Source organism: Rhinatrema bivittatum, chromosome 2 (assembly GCF_901001135.1).
Source record: "Rhinatrema bivittatum chromosome 2, aRhiBiv1.1, whole genome shotgun sequence".
NCBI lineage: Eukaryota > Metazoa > Chordata > Amphibia > Gymnophiona > Rhinatrematidae > Rhinatrema > Rhinatrema bivittatum.
The window spans coordinates 343,413,637-343,437,647 of NC_042616.1; the positions used below are offsets into that span (position 1 = coordinate 343,413,637).

The 24,011-nt window shown below is 45.0% G+C and overlaps 1 protein-coding gene across 1 annotated transcript in view; it reads right to left on the reverse strand.

Annotated features, from left to right (window-relative positions):
- Positions 1–24,011, reverse strand: part of TMEM245 (transmembrane protein 245) — a 442,721-nt gene that overhangs the window by 395,408 nt on the left and 23,302 nt on the right. Inside the window, 2 exon segments of the mRNA XM_029589853.1 lie at positions 16,421–16,522; positions 23,256–23,373. Coding sequence (XP_029445713.1) covers positions 16,421–16,522; positions 23,256–23,373 — 220 coding nt within the window.

A 24,011-nucleotide genomic window follows, 5' to 3' on the forward strand; every position in this document is an offset into this window, starting at 1 on the left:
AATCCATCCTCTAAAAGTTCATTGTTTTTCCAAGTAATACCAGTAATACTCCAAAGCCTACTCAAACTTAATCAACCAGTCCACCAATCAACCACGCAACTCAACACAAGAAAAACGTCCTGACGCTTGATCAATAACTCCCACAAATGAAACACCTAAGATAATGTGCAACTGACCTCACTCATTACCCCCAGCCTATATGTAACAGTATTTTTCTCTTATATGTACCAACACAATCATGTTATTTACATTGCTGTCATAGAAGATTGTTAATAAGTAATAATAATTTTATATGTAACAAACTATAACACGCAAACCCTAAAACCTCTTTCTGTAGGATTTTTCCTGCGTCGAAGTTTGTAACCAATCTTATGTCACGACCACTGTAAACCGTTTTGACGGCGAAACTGAATGACTGTATACAAAACACGTTAAATAAATATGTAAATAAATTTCCCCCTCTCTCAGATGGTTACAACACATAAGTTGAGTATTACAGTTACTTGAAAAAACAATGAACTTTCAGAGTATGGATTGTGCCATGGCTGCACAGATTCCATATTAAATACTATATATAATCCTGTATAGAGCCAAAGAGTCATGAAGTGAGAAGTAGCTCTTGTGAAATAGTTCATGTTCCCCAATGTGGGCAATGGGGATCCATGGGGGAACATGAACTTAGGTAGCAAAGATTCCTATATCCTGCCATGATGAACATACATTAAAGCAAAGGCCCCTATATAAACACATTTATAGGATGAACTCATGGTTGGAGTACTCCCAGGGTGGTATGGCAAAATCAAGCCCTTGTTTAAGGGCAGATGAAGCTGTTTTCATCTGTCCCTACTCTTCCTGTCCTGAAATTCAGTGTATAATGTTGTGATCTGTCAATTGTCAATCCAGTGGGAGCACTGAGAGGAGAGGATCACCTTACTGGTGGCTGGGAAAAAAAAAATCAGTAAGTACTGCTTGGAGAAACTTTTAAAATTTAAAATTATTGGGGAGAAGTAAACTATAGGTGTTTATTATTTAGTGTGTTTGTGTGCTTTGTTTTAAACAGGTAGTCAGAAAGTCAGGCAACTAACAGAAGTTTGTATGTTTGTATTTCCCCACCCCAGCTCATTCTTTAATTTATAGGCAGGTGTCACTTTCACACTTTAAAAAAAAAAAAAAAAAAAATCAGCCTTTTAACTTAAACTCAGAAATTCCCCATATCTTATCAAGAGTTTGATCATTCCCTTGTAGGTCACTACCAGATATATAATGAATACACTAATACATTTAAAGGACCCTAATCATACACAATCCTACACCCATAGCAACCTAAAATTTAACTAGGAACTGAACAAATTTAAGATGAAGGCAGCAGTCCAGCAGCAAGAGCGGGTCCTCCCAGTTTTTTGCATCCAGTGTCACATGTATGATTTTTTACCCGCCGGTGAGAAGTTCTTTGTGTGCATCCGATGCAAAGAGCTCCTGTCTCTCAGAGAACAAGTCCAATCTCTGGAGGCTAGAGTGGTAGACCCGGAGGAGCTGAGGCAAACAGAGAGGTATATAGATGAGACCTTCAGGGACATAGCAGCCAAGTCCCAACTCCAGTCTGGCATCCCTGTTGCTGCCTTAGAGGAGGAAGGTCTCATGATCAGAGAGCATCAACCTGGTGCAGAAGGAAATGATCCTGTAGCAAGAACCTGCTCTCCAAGTGGTGCATCGTCCTCTCGCACCGAGGATGTGTCTCCAAGGCCTACTGCCCAGGAGGGAAAGGTTAGGTCGGCCGTCATAGTTGGTGATTCGATTATTAGGAATGTAGACAGCTGGGAAGCTGGTGGGCGTGAGGATCACCTGGTAACATGGCTACCTGGTGCAAACGTGGCGGACCTCAAGCATCACCTACATAGGATTTTAGACAGTGCAGGGGAGGAGCTGGCAGTCGTGGAACATATGGGCACCAATAACATAGAAAAATGTGGAAGGGAGGTTCTGGAAGCCAAATTGAGACTCTTAGGTAGAAAACTGAAATACAGAACCTCCAGGGTAGTATTCTCTGAAATGCTCCCTGACCTGCACGTGGAACAGAAAGCATTCCAGAGAATGCTACCCTGGAGGTTCTGCATTTCAGTTTTCTATCTAAGAGTTTCAATGCGTGGATAAGACGATGGTGCAGGGAAGAGGGATTCAGTTTTGTAAGGAACTGGAGAACCTTTGGAAAAGACTCTCCCTTCCCTAAAGGGATGGGCTCCACCTTAACCAGGGTGGAACAAGGCTGCTGGCGCTAACCTTTAAAAAGGAGATGGAGCAGCTTTTAAAGTAGAAGAAAGGGGAAAGCCGACAGTCGCTCAGCAGTGCATGGTTCGGAGGGAGGTATCCCTCCTGTTTCAATCAGAGATTGAAACTCGTGTTTTTTTCAATGTTTTACTCTTGTTATTATTCCTTTTATAATTATTACAAGCCATTAGGCCCGTTAAAACGGGTGCTATTCCGTCGGTCAGAACCACTCTCTTCTCCACAAGTTCTTACCCTTCCCACTTACTCACTCATCCCTTTTCCTTCCATCCCCTGTCACCTTATCCAGAACCCCTTCCCTCTTCCTCAGCCCTCCTCTACTCACTTTCTCTTCAGCACAACTTCTGACCCTTTCCACTTACTCAGTCATATTTTTTCCCTTTATCTTCCATCCCCTCATCTTCCCCTGTCACCTTATCCACACAACCCCTTCCAACTCCCTCAGTCCTCCTCCGCTTCCTTTTTTTTCTCTTCAGCAAAACTTCTGAGCCTTCCCACTTACTTTCTCATTTTCTTTGCTTGTCCTTCCATTCACTCTCATCTTTCCTTTCTTTTCCCTGTGACCTAATCCACAACCCATTCCCCCCTCTTCCTCAGCCCTTCTCAATTCCCTCATATTTTGTTTTACAGAACGCGGCAGTTTGAATGTGGAGCGTGCGCAGGAGTGACTATCACCCTGGGGCACGCGCATAAACTTACTTCTTTGCACCCCTTCCGGAGACCACAGTGAGTAAAGCAGGCAGTGGGAAAAATTACCTCGTTTTTTTGTTGTTTTTTTTTAACGTTTATAGCGCTGCCACCGGTAGCTATGAAAATATCTCACAAGTCAATTTTATGGTGGAGCCTGCAGAGGGTGAAGCGTACCCGTCTGAACTATCTTCTCAGAGGAATTAAACTTCTCAGGAGGCGGAGAGGGAGAGTGACCGGCCCACCGATTAATCCTCCCCTCCTCTCACTGGGCAGGGCAGAAAGAAAACCCCGGGAAAAGGCTCTAGGGCAGTGCCCTGCCTTGCCTGCTACGGCCCCTATTACTTGTCTTAAAGTAGATCTGAAAAATTACATTGATCCAGTCACAGGATTTCTCAGATAGTCTAAGTCAAACCTGATAGGGAAACCCCTCCCAATTTACAGGAGATCAGGACCGCAGGTTATGCTCTCTCATCTGCTGGAGTCAGAGATATACTGAAGGATCGCAGGGGGCGCACCAAGGTATATCAGTGGTGCCTTTTCAGTTTCTCTCTGACTCCATCTGCTGGACGGGAGGCATAACCCAGCAGTCTGGACTGATCCTGGTACGTACAGGGAATGTATGTTACTCTCTTGTAATCCGCTTAGATCTACTTCGTGTATGTATGTGCGGTATATAAAAAAAAACTTAAATAAACAAATAATTATTCAAAGGATACTAATGAAGCATTAGAGTTAGGGCATCCCAAAAGAGAGGTTCAAATAATAAGTAGTCCAAGTGCCTACAATTAAAAACTCACCTGAACTAAGAGATTCCAATTTATCCCATCAACTGAAAAGCAGAATGCAAATACAAACAAAACACTCACTTTGAAATGTTTGTATGCAAATGCGAGAAGTCTAAGAAGCAAGATGGGAGAATTAGAGGGTATAGCAGTGAATGACAAACTTAATTGGCATCTCAGAGACATGGTGGAAAGAGGATAACCAATGGGATAGTACTATACCGGGGTACAAATTATATCACAATGACAGAGAGGAGCATCTTGGTGGCAGGGTGGTGCTTTATGTCCGGAATGGCAGAGTCTAACAGGATAAAGATCCTGCATCAGACTAAATGTACAATTGAATCTTTATGGGTAGAAACCGCTTGTGTGCTGGGGAAGAGAATAGTGATAGGAGTATACTACCGTCCACCTGGCCAAAATGGTGAGACGGACAGTGAAATGCTAAGAAAAATTAGGGAAACTAACCAAACTAGTAGTGCAGTAATAATGGGAGATTTCAATTACCCCTATATTTTTTTTTTTTTTTTTTTTTTTTATTTATACCGGCATTCATGATAAAATCACATCATGCTGGTTTACAGGAAACAGGGGAGTGATAACATTGAACGAAAAACTGGTGTTTATAGGTAGATATAAAAGTTACAATAAAACAAGGGAAAATTGAACTTGGGTGAGAAGAAGAGTAGCTGGAATAATTTAGGCAATAAGAATGAACAGAATAAATTAACTTATTTACAAAGTGTTACAATTAATTACATAGTGTTGATGGGAAATTTACAAGTGGTTGTGGTATGTCTGGAGAGAGTTATAAGAGTCCGTTGTGATCGTCAGATGTGATCAGGAAAGGCCTGCCTAAACTGGGTAAGTGAAAATATTGACTGGGTAAGTGAAACATCAGGGCATGCTAAGGAGATAAAGTTCCTGGATGGAGCCGACGAGAGAGCGAGCAATTTTAGATCTAATTCTCAGTGGAGCACGGGATTTGGTGAGAGGTAACAGTGGTGGGGCTGCTTGGCAATAGTGATCATAATATGGTCAAATTTGAATTAATGACTGGAAGGGGGACAGTTTGTAAATTCACAGCTCTAGTGCTAAACTTTCAAAAGGGAAACTGACAAAATGAGAAAATTAGAAAAAAAACTGAAAGGTGCAGCTACAAAAGTAAAAAGCGCCGGATTTTAATAGCTACGAGCGGGCATAGATTTGTGCGCGCGCAACCTGGCACGCACAAATCTATGCCCGATTTTATAACATGTGCGCACAGCCGCGCGCATGTTATAAAATCCAGGGACAGCGCGCGCAATGGGATGTACACTTGTGCACGCCGACCCCTAGGGGAGCCCCGATGGCTTTCCCCGTTCCCTCCGAGGCCGCTCCCCCCCCCCCCCCACCTTCCCCTCCCTTCCCCTATCTAACCTGCTCCCCAGACCTACCTAAATACCCCCTACCTTTATTTTGCTATTTACGCCTGCCTATGGCTGCTGTGCCAGAGGCCTCGGTCCCACTCCCGGACCAGTGCCCCGCCCACGCCCCCATCTCCTTCTTGCCCCTTTTTTAAAGCTCCAGGACATACACGCGTAGCCGGGCCTATGCAAAATAGGCTCAGCGCAGGGTTTTTTTTAAATCTGCCCCACAGTGTGCAACAGGCATGGTCATTGTTAAAAAAAAATACCATCCTAGAAGCACAGACCAGATTTCTATGCATTAAGAAAGGTGGAAGGAAGGCAAAACAATAAATCAGCATGGTTAAAAGGTGAGGTGAAAGAGGCTATTTTAGCCAAAATATCTTCATTCAAAATTTAGAAGGATCCATCAGAAGAAAATAGGATAAAGCATAAGCATTGGCAAGTTAAATGGAAGACATCGATAAGACAGGCTAAGAGAAAATTTGAAAAGAAGTTGGCCATAGAGGCAAAAACTCAAAAACGTTTTAAAATATGTCCGAAGCAGAAAGCCTGCAAGGGAGTCAGTTGGATCATTGGATGATCATGGGGTTAAAGGGGCACTTAGAGAAGATAAGGCCATTGCAGAAAAATTAAACAATTTCTTTGCTTCAGTGTTTACTGAAGAGGATTTTGGAGAGATACCCGTTCCGAGAAGGTTTTCATGGGTAATGATTCTGATCAACTGAACCAAATCATGGTAAACCTGTAAGATGTGGTAGGCCTGATTGACAAACTGAAGAGTAGTAAATCACCTGAACCGAATGATATACACCCCAGAGTTCTTAAAGAACTGAGAAATGAATTTTCAGACCTATTAATAAAAATGTGTAACCTATCATTAAACTCATCCAATGGACCTGAAGATTGCCAATGTAACCCCGATATGTAAAAAGGGATCCAGGGGTGATTCAGGAAACTACAGACCGGTGAGCCTTACTTCAATGCTGGGAAAAATCATGGAAACTGTTATAAAGAATAAAATCACAAAACAATTAAATAGACATGGTTTGATGGGACACAGCCAGCATGGATTTACCCAAGGGAAATCTCCCCTCACAAACTTCCTACTTTTTTTTTTTTTGAAGGGGTGAATAAACAAGTGGACAAAGGTGAACCGGTAGATATGGTGTATTTGGATTTCCAAAAGGCATTCAACAAAGTCCCACATGAGAGGCTTCTAGGAAAACTAAAAAGTCATGGGATAAGAGGTGATGTCCTTTTGTGGCTTGCAAGTTGGTTAAAATCAGGAAACAAAGTGTAGGATTAAATGGTCAGTTTTCACAGTGGAAAAAGGTAAAACAGTGGAGTGCCTCAGGGATCTGTACTTGGACCAGTGCTTTTTAATACATTTATAAATGATCTGGAAAGGTGTACAACGAGTGAGGTGGACAAATTTATGGATGAGACAAAATTATGCAGAGTAGTTAAATCTCAAGCGGACTGTGATGAATTGCAGGAGGATCCTGCGAGACTGGAAGATTGGGCTTCCAAATGGCAGATGAAATTTAACTTGGACAAGTGCAAAGTGATGCATATAGGGCAAAATAAGCCTTGCTGTAGTTACACAATGTTAGGGTCTATCTTAGGAGTTACCACCCAGGAAAGAGATCTAGACATCAAAGTGGGTAATACATTAAAATCATCGGCTCAGTGTGCTGTGGTGACCAAAAAAGCAACAGAATGTTAGGTATTATTAGGAAGGGAATGGTTAATAAAACGGAAAATGTCATAATGCCTCTGTATCTCTCCATGGTGAGACCATACCTTGAATACTGTGTACAGTTCTGGTCACCATAACTCAAAAAGAATATAACTGCACTGGAGAAAGTGCAAAGAAGGTCGACCAAACGGTAAGGGGCATGGAATGGCTGCCCTATGAGGAAAGACTAAAGAAGTTAGGGCTGTTCAGTTTGGAGAAGAGACGACTGAGGGGAGATATGATAGAAGTCTTCAAAATCATGAAAGGACATGAACAAGTTAATGTAAATCAGTTATTTACTTTCTCAGATAATAGAAGGACCAGGAGGCACTCCATGACGTTAGCAAGTAGCTCATTTAAAAAACAAATCGAAGAAAATTCTTTTTCACTCAGCGCATAGTTAAACTCTGGAATTCATTTCAAGGATGTGGTTACAGCAGTCAGGGTAACTGGGTTAAAAAGGTTTGATAAGTTCCTAGAGAATAAATTCATAAACTGCTATGCCGGTAATTAATAAGCAATAGTAGCTTGTGATTTATTTAATGTTTGGGTACTTGCCAGGTACTTGTGACCTGGATTGGCTAGTGTTGGAAAGAGGATACTGGGCTTGATGGACCCTTGGTCTGACCCTTAGTCTTATGTTCTTATGATTCTCCTAAATAAAGGGAAAGTCTCTATACCATCAGAACAGCCAATGTTGCACCTTCATAGGGAGAACATTATTTAAGATGAGCTATACAGAAAACAGCATCTAAATTGTTTTCCAGTAATATCAATGACCAGATGATATAGAGGATGCAAATTTAAATGCCAAAAATCACTAAGTGTCATGGAATACACCCCCCACAGGAGGGTACAGGACTGCAGGGCTGGACTAGAGCTGGTCTTCTTCCTATCAAACTCCCTCCCTCGCAGGTTGAGCCCTTGTGTTTAGAGACTGGTATGGCTTGTCTCCTGGCAAACATTATGGCTGGTCATAGCTGGAAGATGGATTAGGGCTTGGCAGGAGCTGGATTCAAACAAAACTAGAGGCTGAACTGATACTGAGGGCATGACAGGAGCTAGAGTCACAATAGGTTAAATGACAATTCTGACTGGGGACTAGATACAGGGTGAGAGCTGAGTCAGGGACAAGGACAGGGAAACAAATAAGGAACTAGATAGGGTGGCGCAAGACAGAACACAGACTGGACAAGTTCAGGACAGGACAGGACTAAACAGAACATGCGACAATGAACAGGGAAGCCCAACAGGGCACATGGTTGAATATGAAAATCTAACAGGCCCGGAAGCTGTAAGATAAGGCAGAGGCCCAGGGGGCGACAGAGCAAGGCAAGGAGGCCCAAGAGGCCAAAGAGAATTGCAAGAGGCCTGGGCAGGCCGCAAGGCAAGGCAGGAGGCCTGGGCAGGCCGCAAGGCAAGGCAGAACAGGATAGTGAGAAGGTTGCCAGGTCAAGGAGTCGAGTTGACTCCAAGAGGTAACAATAAACAGGAAAGGCTGGCTCAAGTAGTGTAGGAACTGCTGAGTCACATGGTCAGTGAGAAGGTCGCTCAGATAGCTGGAAGCAGAGCTCACTGGAAGCCTCTGCTGGTGAGGAAGCATCATAGCAGATAGAATCAGGACACGGTGAAGCTGCACAGAAGGCAAAACTGTGACACAAAGAATGGCTTTAAAACCACCCCTACCCATGGGCTCATTGGCTACTTTTCATATTGGTAAGAGAATTATTATTAGGTATCACAATGTAAATGAGAAAATCTTTCAATGACTGACATTCAATCTAGTGATAAGATCGTTATAGAAGTCTGCAAACAAATATGGGATAGTAGGAGACTATAGCTCTGAATCACAAGAACATGACGACACATCGTTCTACAAAAAAGCATATTCTATGAATCCTCCATTCTAATAATAGAAGCTGATTATGTAATCACTATGGGGCTTCAAAACAGCTGGATTAATGAGAAATCATCACCATTAGGATCTCTTCAGAAGCAATCAATTATACTATTGCATAAAATCCACATACTGAACTCCTCTCCTCCTGGACACCCAATTATTTTTGCTATGGGCTCATTCTCTCAGTCATTAACCAGTATAATAATTTTTGAATTATTAGTTCACGTTTCCAATGATGCTCAAGGTACTTTATAGCATTATTAGAATTCAGGTACAATATGACCATGCCCCAAGAGTTTACAGTCTAAGGGAGTACCTGAGGCAAATAGAGAAATAGTGACTTGCTCAAGGGTCAATGGGGGAAGTGGGATATGAACCTTAATTTCCCTAATTCTCAACCCATTACTCTGCCCACTAGGTCACACCTCCTTCAGTTGCTGGGTGGACTGGCCAATTCCAGTCACTTGGAAAAAGTACTCAAAAGATCCAGTATATTATCCATTACTTGCACAACTTTGTCAAAAATATCCCTGACTGATCGGACAAATTTTTTAATGGGTATTCAAAGGTTGTGTTGGAAAAATCACATACCAGTCAAGTTGGACTGTTAAGATTGTGGACCCTTGTGTTGGAGTGAGGTAGGCGTAACCTACTGGGAAGGTCCAGTAGGTCTTTACCACCAACTGGCAGAAGAGAAGGTTCAGAGACTGATCTGGAGCTTCACCTTTACCAGCCCCTTTGCCCTCAAGCTAAGCCTTTAGGTTCCGGGGGCTGGCAGGTCTTAGGTGATAGTATCTGGGGTGTATGCTGAAGAGAGACTACATTGTCAGGCTGTGGTTGAAGAAGATGTAGAGCGATCGTAGCCTTAGAAGCTTGCTTCCCCCTGTTGGGTCCACTCCACAGGACAAAAAGATGATCGGAAACCCGAAAATCAGTGATCTCAAGATAATGCAATAAGACTCATTTGAAATCGAGACGGCGAAGATCACTATTACCAGACGCCGCGATATCCTCTGGCGAAAAAGCAGGAAGTTCCATGGACTGGTTAACATGAAAAGACGAAACAACCTTAGGTAAGAAAGAAGGTACGGTCTTGAGAGAGACGCCAGAGTCTGAAAAATGCAAGAAAGGGTCTCTACAGGATAGAGCTTGAAGCTCAAGACACCCTCCTGGCAGAGCAAATAGCGACCAAGAAGACAGCTTTGAGAGTGGCTCGACAGAGAGGCTCGGACGTTGCCGAACAAAGAGCTCGAAGGACCAAGTTTAAACTCCACGAAGGACAAATAGACCAGACAGGCGGTTTCAGGTGCTTAGCGCTCCTGAGAAAACGTACAACATCCGGATGAGAGGCGACTGCCCGACCTTCGATAGAGCCCAGGAGGGAACCAAGAGCTGAAACCTGAACTCGCAGGGAGCTAACCGAAAGACCCTTGGAGAGACCACGCTGAAGAAAAGTGAGAATAACCGCAACCGAAGGCGAACGAGCCAAAACACCCAACTCCTCACAGAGGTTTTCAAAAACCTTCCAGACCCGGACATAGGTAAGCGATGTCGATTGTTTACGAGACCTGAGGAGTGTGGCAATAACTTCATCCTTATATCCTCTTCGTCTCAAACATCTCCATTCAAAAGCCATGCCGCTAGACAGAAGCGATCCGCCTGGTCGAAAAATACAGGACCCTGCCGCAGAAGATGGGATAGGTGACCGAGACGAAGAGGTCTGTCCACAGTGAGATTCACCAAATCCGCGAACCACAGCCGTCGGGACCATTCGGGGGCCACAAGAATGACCGGACCGCAATGGAGTTCTATTCTCCGTAGAACCTTCCCCACTAACTGCCACGGTGGAAACACGTAGAGAGGAACGTCAGAGGGCCAGGGAAGAACCAGCGCATCCACCCCTTCCGAACCATGCTCCCTCCACCGGCTGAAGAACCGGGGAGCCTTGGCGTTGGATAGTGTCGCCATGAGGTCCAGGTGAGGGGGACCACACCTGTGCACGATTAGGTCCATCGCTTCATCTGACAACTCCCACTCGCCGTGATCGAGATGTTGTCGACTGAGGAAGTCGGCTTGAATATTCTCCTTGCCTGCTATGTGGGAGGCCACCAGGCGATCCAAGTGCCTCTCTGCCCGGAGAAAGAGCTTGCTGGTTTCTAGCGCCATTAGATGACTTCGAGTCCTGCCCTGTCGATTTATGTAAGCCACCGTGGTGGAATTGTCCGATAGCACCCGGACCGCTTTGTGGCAAATCAGAGGAAGAAAAAATTTGAGAGCCAGGCGAACCGCTCGGGCTTCTAGACGATTGATGTGCCACAGAGATTGGGAGAGGGACCAGAAACCTTGAGTCATTTGAGATTGGTAGACAGCCCCCCAACCGGAGAGGCTGGCATCTGTCATCACAATGACCCAAGAGGGAGTCCAAAAGAGGCATCCCCTTAAGAAGATGTGCCGGGGAGAACCACCATTGTATATTGGCTATGGTAGAGTCAGAGACAGGGAGAATCTCTTGGTACTGCTCGGACATCGGTTTCCAACGGGATAACAATGCTTTCTGTAAAGGACGCATATGAGCAAACGCCCAGGGGATGAGATCGATCGTGGAAGCCATGGTCCCTAAAACTTGCAGGTAATCCCACTCCGTGAGAAGCGGTAGAGAGACAAAAGTGTTCAACTGATCGATCAGGTTGAGAGTCCGCGAGTCCGAAAGAAAAAAACTTTCCCGACCAGAGTGTTGAAAAGAGCACCAAGGAATTCCAGCTCTTGTGAGGGCCGAAGATTGCTTTTGGAGTAGTTGATTATCCAGCTGATAGACGTGAGTAGGGCTAAAACTCTGTTTATCGCTTGCGCACAGAGGGCAGTGGACTTGCCCCTTACCAGCCAATCGTCTAGATAAGGATGGACTAAAATCCCTTCTCGTCGGAGAACTGCCGCAACGACTACCATAATCTTGGTGAAGGTGCGGGGAGCAGTGGCGAGACCAAAGGGAAGGGCCCGGAACTGGAAGTGCTGGTCTAGGATCTGAAAGCGAAGGAATCTTTGATGTTCCCGACAGATAGGGATGTGAGAATAAGCTTCTGTCAGATCGAGGGAGGCGAGGAACTCGCTGGGACGGACCGCCGCAATCACGGCGCGCAGGGTTTCCATCTTATAACAGGGAACCTTGAGGGCCCGATTGACGCTTTTGAGATCCAGGATGGGGCGGAAGGAATCGTCCTTTTTGGGAACAATGAAGTAAATTGAATACTGGCCGGCGCACTGTTCTTGCACCGGTACCGGAAGGATCGCCCCCAAATCCTGAAGTCTCAACAGGGTGTGACAGACCGCAGGTCGCTTGGAACGGCCGCAAGGGGACACAATATATAGATCCGGCAGGTCCCTGGAAAACTCTAACGCGTAGCCGTGTTCTATCACCTCGAGGACCCAGTGATCGGATGTGATTTTGGCCCACTCCTCGAGAAACAGAGAAAGACACCCACCTAAGTTTCGCTCGGAGGAATGGACCAGCCGAATCTCATTGGGGAGCTGACTTAGTGGTCGTGTGTTGCTGATGGCCATCCCGGAAGCCTCGACGGCCGCAAAAGGAATGGAAACCAAGACTGGGACCTGGAGACACCACCCCTGGGGAAGGAGCCACGAGCCCTGGTGCCGTAACGGCGATTTCCCCTAAAGCGAGTGCGAGTCAGAAAGAAAGACTTAGACTGTTTGAGACAGTCCTCTGGCACTTGTAGACCTTGTTCTCACCCAAGGATTTAATAAGCTGCTCCAGGTCCTCATCAAAAAGCAACTTGTCCTTGAAAGGAAGATTGCCCAACTGAGCTTTTGAAGAAGCATCAGCAGACCAATTACGTAGCCAGAGAAGACGTCTGGTCAAGACCGCAGAAACCAAAGCCTTTGCCTGGACACGAAGCAAGTCATAGAGGGCATCCGCACCATAGGCTACAGCACACCCTCCAAGTGTTCAGCTTGCTCAGCCTCTGCAGACGGGAGGTCCTGGGTGCTGAGTAACTGTTGCATCCACCTAAGGTTTGCCCGCTGCATGAGACTGTTGCAAATAGTTGCCCGGATTCCGAGAGCCAAAACTTCAAAGATGCGTTTCAAATAAAATTCAAGCTTACGGTCCTGCATATCCCGTAATGCTGTAGCGCCCACCACAGGAATGGTGGTATGTTTCGTCACCGCGGTGACAGAAGAATCTACCTTAGGAATCTTTAACATGTCCAGGCAGTCCTCAGGGAGCGGGTATAGCTTATCCATAGCCCTACCAACTCGAAGCCTCGTCTCTGGGGGACTCCCATTCCCGGAGAAGCAAACGGTGCATTGGATGAAACGGAGAAGTACGCGGTAACGCCCTGAGTCCCGCCAGGACCGGGTCCACGTTTGGTGTCATCGCTGCTGCCACAGAATCATCTGGTGGGGCTTCAATTCCCAGTTCCTGGAGAACGAAAGGAATAAGAGGCTCCAGTTTCTCCAGCAGAAATAAGCGCAGGACACGGGGATCGTCGCCCTCTAGCGGGGGGCCTTGAGCCGTGGTATCATCGTCCCCTATGTCAAGCGGGTCTGAAGGAGGCTGGGGGGGGGGGGGAGCACTCGGGACCACATGAACCCTAACCGGGCCCTGAGGGTCCGGAACATCAGGGGACGGCACAGGAAAAGGAGCAGGTTTCGGAAGAAGGGGAACAATTGGGGGGGGTCCACCTCCCTCTGTAAGCTGGCCAAGTAAGATTCATGCATTAAAATGACAAAATCCGAGGCAAAACGGGTCCGGGCCACACCCCCCCCCCACGAGAGCGAACCGGGCTCAAATCAAGGGGGGGGGGGGGGGGAATTGGATCCCCAGCCCCCGGAGAAGCAGGAAGTGTTTCATCAGAAACACCCAAAATGGCCGCCGCTGACGCGCGTTCCCAGGACTGGAAAAGGATTAGAAACACGTCGGGGAGCCCTTCCCAGAGGTCTAAAATTTGGCCGTTCAGAAGAGGAGCCTTCACCCCCGAAATACACCTGTAGAATACCCCATCGCGGGAGAGTCGGGAGGCAGACTCTCCACAAGCTAAACAAAAAGGTGGCCGTGGCATGGAGCAGGAAAGCAGCTGCAAATCTAATTGAAAACAGCTGAGCTGGGAGCCCCTGAGGAGCTGGGCGGGAGATTGAACCCTGCTCCCTCCTCACAAAATAAAACTGCTGCCTTTTTTTATTTATTTATTTTTTTTAAATAAAGACCAAAAAATTTGACAAGTAAAAAATATATTCTGTGAAACATTGGGAAAACAAAAACAGTTTTATTCACATAAATAATTCACAGCATTCACAGAGGCAGGGGTAGGATAATCCTCCCTGAAGCTCCACCGAGGCATGGGCATCTCGGGTCACGGCAGCAGATACAAACATGGGGAGAGGGACTGGCACCACCAGTATCATCCACACTAGGTCACCGGGAAGGGAACCTAGGCTGACAGAAATGGAACCCCAAGAGCGAGGGAGACAGAACTGTCTGCCCTGACACAGTCAGAGAGAAAAAATCTCTTTTTTTTCATTTTTAAAATTAAGAAGTAAATTAAAGAGTACTTGCGTGAGCTTGCCCCAGAGAAAGGAAAGGAAAGAAACACAGAGGGCAAGCAAAACAGGGAACCAAAGGGTGAGCTGTTCCACCTGCTGGAGACATACAAATACTGAGGGTTCCAGGGTGGGTTCTGTCCTTATATGGGATGCCCTTAGAACTTTGGTCTGTCTCCACCTGCTGGAACGGGGGCTTAACCCATGGTCTGGACTGATCCGGGTACGTACAGGGAACTCCAGATACCTCACAATGTCTCTTGACATCCAAGGGTCGCAACAGGCGATTTTCCTCCGCATCTCTTTTCTTATCCAGAGATTGCAGGGAAATGAACTGATTCAAGTGAAAATCTGATACCACTTTTGGCAAAAAAGAAGGAATATGCAGCTGTATCGCCCCTGGAGTCACTTGGAGGAACAGCTCCCGGCAAGGCCTGCAGCTCGGAAATTTGATGCGCAGAACAAATTGCTACAAGAAACAGTTTTCAAGTTCAATAACCACGAGGAAAAGTTATGCATTTGTCTAAACGTAGGGCCCACTAAGAAATCCAAAAACAGATTAAGACTCTGCAAAGGCACCGGTAACTGTAATGGAGAACGAAAATGTTTCACTCCTTCCAAGAAACGGGGACACATCTGGATGAGCTGACAAATGACACTCACTTGAGCCCTGAAACAGGTAAGAGCCACTACTTGCACTTAATTCTTTAAGGCAACCCCTTATTCAATCCATCCTGCAAAAATTTCAAAATGAGCAGGATCTTAACCGAACAAGGAAGAACACCTCAAACACTCGCCAGATCCGCACAAAGCCTAAGGAAGTGGAGAACTTTCTCGCTCAAAGCAAAGTGGCAAACTATCAGCTGAATTGCTTCGTCCGACAATACCCATTCTCCTGGATCCAGACTCTCCCTGCTGAGAAAGCCTGTTCTCACATAATTTTTTCCTGCAGTGTGGAAGACCGAGATCTCCTCAAGATGCACGTCCACCATCTGCTAGAGACGGAGAATACTGGCAGGCTGATGTCACTCAGGAGTATTATATACTGTGTTGTCAGCTTTGCTCTGTCTCCATCTGCTGGTGGAGGTGCATAACCCACTGGTTCTGGATTCATCTGACTAGATGCTATAAAAAGAAATGGGGTGTAGTAGTAGTAGTAGTAAACAAAAAAAACAGTATGCTTTGGTTTACTTATATATTTCTCTGATTTGACACACTAACTCACTGATATTAATTGGCATTTGATAGTCTGCTTTTTACCATGAATGGCCTCAAAGCAGATTACAATAAATTTAAAGTATGTTACAGTGGTGTTAAATCAACAATATTGGTACAGATTTGTAAACTGTCACTTTAGAAGCACTTGGGACAGATTATTTTGGCACCATATTGTCCCCATTATCTTTCCCTTTTCTCTCTTGGGCAACAAGAGAGAAAAGGGCAACAAGTATACAACAGACCAATCTATGAATTGAAATGGTGGGCAATGGGTATTTAATAAAATATTTTACATTTGTTGATATTTTTCAATATTTTGATATATTATACTGAATTTTTATTACTATCTGTGAACTGCTCTGAGCTCACTTTTGAAGGCGGGAGGAATATAAATCTAAAATACATAGCATGTTTTTATTTTTGGAGTGTTCAGGCTTTTTATTTGTTCCTTGTTAAATGCATTAATACTATGCGTAAAAGAATGCATTTTTTAAATTATTTATGTAATAATTCCAAATCGTAGTTACTGAGTTTTATATTAGACAAACACTGTTCATCCTGTATATCTGAACTGCATATGTACAACTGCACTGCATATGATACACCTAAGATACCAGATGGCAGAGATGTCTGTGGCCCTCGAGGACAAAAGTTTGACAGGTCTGCTTTTCAAGATAATCAAAACACGTAAATCAACTATAGTCACAGTATGAAAATTAATCTAATTAAGTTTTTTTTTTTGGGCTATCCACAATAAAAACTTAATTTGCAGCTTTCTACATTCCTGTTGTATGGTATTTATTTTACTCATGGTTTAATTCATGCTGAAGGGCAACATATTTCTTACCTGACGTCTCATCACCATTTAGATTTTCATAGAGCACACCCACTGTCATCAGAAAGACTATAACCAAGAAAACTGGGATCCTCCAAGAGCCAGTCACTGATGCTGAAAACATATACAAAGCATTTCAGGATATATGTCTTATATTCTACAAAAGAATCATTCCAATAAAACAATGTTTAAAATTCTCAGGCACTCCTTAGATCAGAACTAGTAAAAGTATTGCATGAATGCTCAAGCAGACACTTTATACTAGCATTCAAGAGATATAACAATCAACTAAGAAAGAATAGTATCATGGCAGCTTTGGCATTATCCAGCCTAGTAATTATAAATGATTGACAATGTAGGGTACCTTAGCTCAAAAAGGCTTCCGGTTGTTACCTAAGATGTCATTTATAAAGCCATTACAATGCAGAGGGGTCCTAAAGCTATAGCTATCACAGCCAACTTAATAATTTTCTGACTTTTCTGCTAATTATAACCATAATGCTAATTGAATGCAGCTTTTGTGATTGAACAGATGTAATTGATTAAAGATAGGCTGCTACATAAGGTTTTTAAAGGCATCAAGGCTCTCATGTCATATGAATTAAAACCAAACATTTTACATTGTTCCTTTTATTTACTCTGTCTTTAGCAGAAGAAAAGTTCTCAAATAAGAAAAAAAAAGGCATGACTAGCCACATACCTATTATCAAATTTATCCTACAGTTTCCAATCTATGATAAAAAATATGGATTTGTTGGGCTGGTCCCCTGGCTCAAGCCATAACCTTGCTATGCAGGGGATTCCCTTTCAGACCCTTCATCCATTGGGCAGAACAAAAGCAGAAATGGTGCACTCACACCTGAGGAAGAAAGTTAGTTGCTGTTGCTACTGTGGAAGCCCCTGTTAGCCAAACAGTGACACTTCAGAGAAGACATCTCACTACTGCCAAGCTGAAAGTTCCCCCTGCATTGCCTGGGCATGCTGTACAGTGTCAGGCAGCAGAGACCACAGAGGAAATAAAAAGCAGAACCAGCAAAACAAATATAAAAAGATTTGTCAAATTTCAGGTACCTTTATAAAAGAGTTCCTATTTCCTGCTATTTATTTCTGAGCTTCTTGGTCCCAAACCCAATAGCACTGCATATTTTGGTTGAGAGTGGGGTCCCAGATTGCTGTACCAGTAGTTTCCCTCCAGCTCTTCTGCTAGGCTGAAATAAGGGAAGAGTGTGGAGCTGGGTATGCAAAGTTACAAGAACACCATACTCTCCTCTCCAGAAAATAAAAATAAAAGGAGAAATTGTGTCTTGTCTGATAATTTCTTTTCCTTGAATATACTCGGAACAATCTAGATGAACGGGTTAGGCATGCCAATCAAGAGATGGAGATAGAGATAACAGGCTCACTGTCACTCCTTATATACCTTCATGCTGACACTAGCCCGAGATTATTTCTGTAACAAGCTAACTGTGGACAACTTTAATACAGTCAACAATTAAACCATATAATTGGTTCTCTGCACTTTTTTTTTTTTTTTTTAACCAGTGGGCTTCCACAAGAATGAGGCGGCAGCATTTACAACAGTACAATAAGAAAATACTCACCAGCAGCGAAGTGTATACATCCATGAAGCTTCCAACTCCACTCATATGCCTGAAAAATACATCATCTGCAATGCCAAAAAAGGCAGGAAGGCAGTGAGGATACCAGAAGCATAGAAAGGATCCTGGACTGGTCTGACTGTATTCAAGAAAATTATCAGGTAAGAAGTAATTTCACCTTCCTTTTCATCCAGTCAGAACAGTCCAGACAAAGGGGGATGTACTCAAGCTACTCCCTAATAGGGTAAAACACTGCCTGAGCCTCACACAACACTGCCAATTTAACTGAAGCTTCCCTGACATCCTGACAGTAATTCTTGGAGAAGGTATGCAAGGAAGACCAAGTTACTGCTTTACGGATCTCCAAAGGGGAGACCAATTGCAACTCTGCCCATGAAGTAGCCTGAACCCTCATGGAATGAGCCCATACCTGCTTAGGAGTACCTAAGGAGGAGCGGGGGATAGGCATACAAGATGCCCCAGTGGTGGGCAATGGTGTCCGACACCGTTCTGCCATTCCCCCAGCTAGGGAGCAAAACTGGCCTACTTTCCGGTTGCAAGAGGAAGCAAAGAGGTCCACATCAGGAGTCCCCAAAAGACGGAAGATCCGGTCCGCTACCTCCTGGTTACAGGGACCACTCGTGCGACCGGAAGGAATGACTTAGGCTGTCTGCCAGCGCATTTGCCTGTCCCGGCAGGTACCTGGCTCAAAGGATGTTCTGGATAGAGCCCATGACCAGATCTGGACAGCCTCCCTGCTTGTTGAGGTACCACATGGCTACCTGACTACCGGTCTGGACGAGCATGACCTTGCTGGCCAAAAGATCCCAAAACGCCGAAAGAGCACATTGGACCACCCGCAGCTCTAGGAAGTTGATCTAGTATCCCTCCTCCTGAGCTGACCAGTGACCCTGCGTGCGAAGATCTCCCTCATGCCTCCCAACACAGGTGGGATGCATCCGTGGTGAGTAGGAGAAGCCTGGAATGGGACCCCAACCACTAGGTGGGAAGAGACATCCACCACGATGGAGTCCTGAAGCGGTGGAGTGACTCAAATGTGTGCCCAAAGGTCCTAAGTGGCCTGGTGCCACAGAGTGTAGGGTCCACTGTGCTCTGCACATGTGAAGGCAAGCAAAGGGAGTGACATAGACAGTCGTGGCCATGTGTCCTAGCAAATGTAACATGCTGTGCGCAGAGATCTAGCAGCTCTGCGAAATTGCTCCCACCAAAGATGCCAAGCTGATTGCCCGATCCCTGGGAAAAATGCCCGAGTCTGAGTTATATCAAACCTGGCACCTATAAAGTTCAAGTGCGGGGATAGGACCAGTTGAGACTTGGGGAAATTGATTAGAAACCCCAACATCTCCAAGATCCGAATGGTGGCTTGCAAGAACTGCAGCACTCCCTGCCTGAAGATGCCTTTGACAAGATATCATATGTGGATCTAACCTTGTTTGTCACATTCCAATCACTGCTACACAACCTTCAGGAAATCTTTCTGGAGTTGTTCAGAGAGGCAGGCTACCAATTCCTGAATGTGCTTCCAGAGGTTTCTGGAATATTGGCTTATATATAACTGGTAGCAGGCAACGGGGGCCGCCAATATAGATCCCTGGAAGGCCTTGCGGCCCAGGGCATTTAGGGCCCTGTGCTCACAGCCTGGCGGAGCAGAGGAGGCATGGGTGCGAGACCTCTTCACTTTCTTAAGGGCTGACTCCATCACCACAGACTGATGGGAGAGATGATGCCTCTCAAATCCGGTAGTTGGTTGTACTAGGTATACCGCATCGGTCTTCCTGTTTACTGGGGGTACCAAGATTGGATGCTCCCAGAGGCAGACAATCAAGTCCTTAAAGATATCATGGACCGGGACTGCAACCATCTCCTTAGGAGTGTCCATGAACTGTAGGATCTCCAGCATCTTGTGCCTAGTCTTCCTCAGTCAGGCGCTGGAAGAGGACAGACTCCGCCATTGCTCATAACAAAGCCTGCGAATCTCAGGTCCTCTGGAGGGGAGTAGCATCTCTCCTCTGGAGGGGAGGGCTCAGAAAGTAGTTCCTCAGTGAGGAAAAGACGGAAGGCTCATCTTCCCATGGATCGTAAGGAGCATCGGTCTCGCTCCCCAAACCCCTCCACTGCCCCCCTCTGCTCCCCCCTAACCCTAAACTCATTCATTGTAAACAATTTACTTGTAAATAATCCTTTGTATATAATTTTTATTGCTTATATATCATCATGTTTATAGCTTATATACTTTTCGTTCAGTAATTCCCTTTTGTTTTCCCCCACCTTACCTCCACCCAGTTCCATTATCAGTTTCATTGTAAAGCCATGTTGGCCAGTTTTATGTTACATGGAAACCGATGTGATGTTTGCCTAACGAATGTCGGTATACAAAAATTGCAAATAAATAAATAAACATCAGTGAGGGAGCATGAGGAATGGTCCTAGGTCAGGACGCCGGGAGCACCGTCAGTACCAGGGGTATCGACAGCGAAGGACCCAGTAACTGAAGGCTCAGCGGCCGCAGAACTGGTCAGGGGGACACACCGCCGGAGCCAGAGGCCCTTCCCTCAGAGGAATCTGCGATGGGGATGGTCTCCAATCATGGCCTCAACAGTGCCCCACACAGCAGTGAGGGCTCCTGAGGCATTGGCACAGGTTGCTTCGGCAGTGCACAGAGCAACACTCCAGCAATGGTGCCAGCATAGACGGTGCAGGCTCCAGTGGTGGCGGAGGCCCCAGGGGGCCGACAGCTTGATGCCTGTAGGACTCGTCCCACCGACGACTGCACTCTGCGCTCCAACTCCTCCTCGAATCCTATTGATGACAGCACAGCATAAGGAGGTGGCGGCATAACCTGGTTCCCAGCACAGATATCAGTGGGGTCTGCCTTGTCAGCACGGGGCCGCTTCAGTGGCGTTGCAATCGATGCTGACGCCTTACCAAGCTTAGAGCCATGGGAGGAAGGTGATTGATGACTGTGCTTCCACAATTTCTCCTGATGCTTGGCCCAGTCTTTCCCCGGTGCCAAGGACGACGGTGACAATCCAGACCTAGAGAGGGAAGAGACAGACAGAGGCCAATTCCCAGCACCTACTTCCAGCCGGAAAATCAGCAGAGGAGAGGACAAGACAGGACCAGTACCTCCAGGGTCCTCTTTAACACAAGGCGCTGACACCCATGTCGAGGGTTCGGACTTCCTGGTCCCAAAATGTTTGTCCATCTTGTCCAGGCATGCTTGGTTATGCTTGGGGGTCATCTGAGCACAAAAATAGCAGCCGCGAACATCATGCGAGGCCCCCAGGCACTAAATGCAGATCTCATGGGGGTCTGTGATGGACATGGTCCGGGGGCACTGGGGGCAGCAGCAGAAACTGGAGGAGCAATGGAAAATACCAACAGGAGATGGCACTGTTGGTAATCGACCACAAAGAACATTGTACTTACCGCAACGCTTCTAACTAGGGCTGGGAAGGCATAGAGGGACCCGGAATGGGAAGAACGACAAGAAATGGACTTGAAAAAAAAATTTTCCAAAGAAAAAAAAAGCATGAGCTCCACGTCCACGAGGCAACAGCTCTGCGGAAGAGCCTGAAGAGGGACCCCACGTGGATGCGTGGATAGTGGCATGCTAAGCATGCTCAGTGTGCACAGTCAAAGTTCTAGAAACTTTGACAGAATTTTTCCGTGCCAGGCTCCATCTGATGATGTCATCCACATGTGAGGACTACCATTCCTGCTTGTCCTAGGAGAAACCTAGAAATAAGTGGCTTACAGTGGGATGTGGTAGGATAAGGCTTGTGACCTAGAGACCCCCACTCTCCCTAACTGTAGAGCCCAGATTCCCATACCCACTTCTAGACAGCATTCAAAAACCTAGGAACAAATGTATTACAGTAGGCTCTGGTAGAACAAGATCTGTGACAGACACACCCACTCTTTCAAATCATAGCGGTACAAAAGATTCTTGTGCTAGGAGACACTCAGAGGCACTATTTTGGAATTTCATTTCAAGGGAAACAAAATAGTTAAATACCTTCCAGGATCCTCAGCTGGTAGAAGTGCAAACCAGATAGATAAGACAATTAATGAAGAAAGTAAAGAAACTAATACCATCCATCTGGGGACCAATGACTTTGATAGAAATAGCATGCAAACAGTACAGAAAGATTTCCAGAATCTGGGGAAGACTATTGCCTTTTCAGAAGTGTTACCTGTTCACTGAAAGGGAAAGGAAATGCTAAGCCATACAGACAACTTCAATACATGGCTCAAAATGATGTAAAGCAAGTGGTTTTGGATACATTGGATGCTGGGGCTCTGTATGGAGCAGTAAAAGGTTATATGGTAAGGATGGCCTACATTTGTCTGTAGCAGGAAAGAGGATGCTAAGCGAGAAATTGAGATCATACATTATTAAGCATTTAAACTAGAAAGTGGGGGTGGCAAGGGGTGACCAATGAAATTGGCATGTCACTCCAAAGCAATACCAGACATGGGAGGTGAAAATGACAAAAATCGGTCAACTCAAAAAAGCAGAAAAGGTGACTAGGAAGAGCATCAAACCATGGAAGAAAAGTTGAAAAGCTACGTACCACAAATGCTCATTCAGGCCGATGTAATACCAGCAGCTCCCACACTCAACATGCGGTGATCCACCTCTCCCAGATGCCCATTTTAATATTTAAATGGACTTCCATGGTAAAAAGGAGGTGTAGAGAAAATGTTCTGTTCCTACTGCCTCCTCGGCATCGGGCACCCAAGAGAGGTGGCTGTCAGTGGGTTAGGAAAATGGATGTTCAATTTTACCAGCGTCTGTTTTCCTAACCTGACTGCCAGCGCACTTTTTTTTTACGTTCTTTTTTGGTTCCTCTGACTTAATAGTGCCATGATATTAAGTCAGAGGAACTATACAAAAGCAGTGTTTTCTGCTTTTCTGTACTTTTGGGGCTTCTCAAGAATTAATGCCTGCTCCGGGGCAGGTGTTAATTTTTTTTTTTTAGAGTAAAAATTCGCGTTGGGCACATATTTTTTTTTGTATCGGGAGTAATAGCCAATAGCCTCATAAACATGAATTTTTAAATGCCTAGGACCTCTGACCTGGGGTCTGGAATTATCTGATGTCATAATAATGTTTTCCTTTCAAATGTATACTTTTGTATCATTGGAAAAGATGTAATAAACAGAAAATTAAAAAAACAAAAAACAAAAAACCCCATTAAACAACAAAAGACAAAACCACTCACCTAAATGGAAGAGCAGTATTATCCAGACAGGAATGGAGACAGCCCGCAAGAAGCGTTGAGTGCTTGCATTCCACTTGAATAGAACAGCCAGCACATAGCCAACCACCAAAGTCCATATCTGCACAAAGAAGCAATGGAAAGTGAGAAAGAAAAACATAAAAGGAAATTAACCCATCAAGAGTTCCAGTGACAAAACCAACCATAAAGGAGAAATTTAGATTTGCCCCTTTGTGCTGCACCTATCACGAAGAATACCCTGATAACAAATCAGCATATTTCCACCTTCTGTTTAATAAGGACTGGGATTTACATATCCGGATCCTACAATACTGTGAATAACAAACTGTGAGTAAATATCATGGAAAATAAACATATCAACACCATTATAAGTCAAAATATACTAAAACCCAAGAACCTACAATGGAAAACAGCCAATAGATCAAGAATGCTCATTCCCATACCAATAGCCACCAATTCACAGATTATAAGACTATCGGTACTTTCATTGACATTAATCAATGCTCAGTCACTAGTAAAAAAAAAAAAAAAAAGCTGCCTGCCTTCACTGATCTCCTGTTAGACAATAAACCGGACATTTGAGGAATAACAGAGACTTGGTTTAAAAGCTCGGACAGTGTACTGATTAATCAACTACTAAAAAGCCTTTACGACTACTTTTTTTCCCATACCCAGAACCAATAGAAGGGGTGGGGGTCTATTGCTCATGGTTAAAAAAGAATACAATCTAATGCTCCA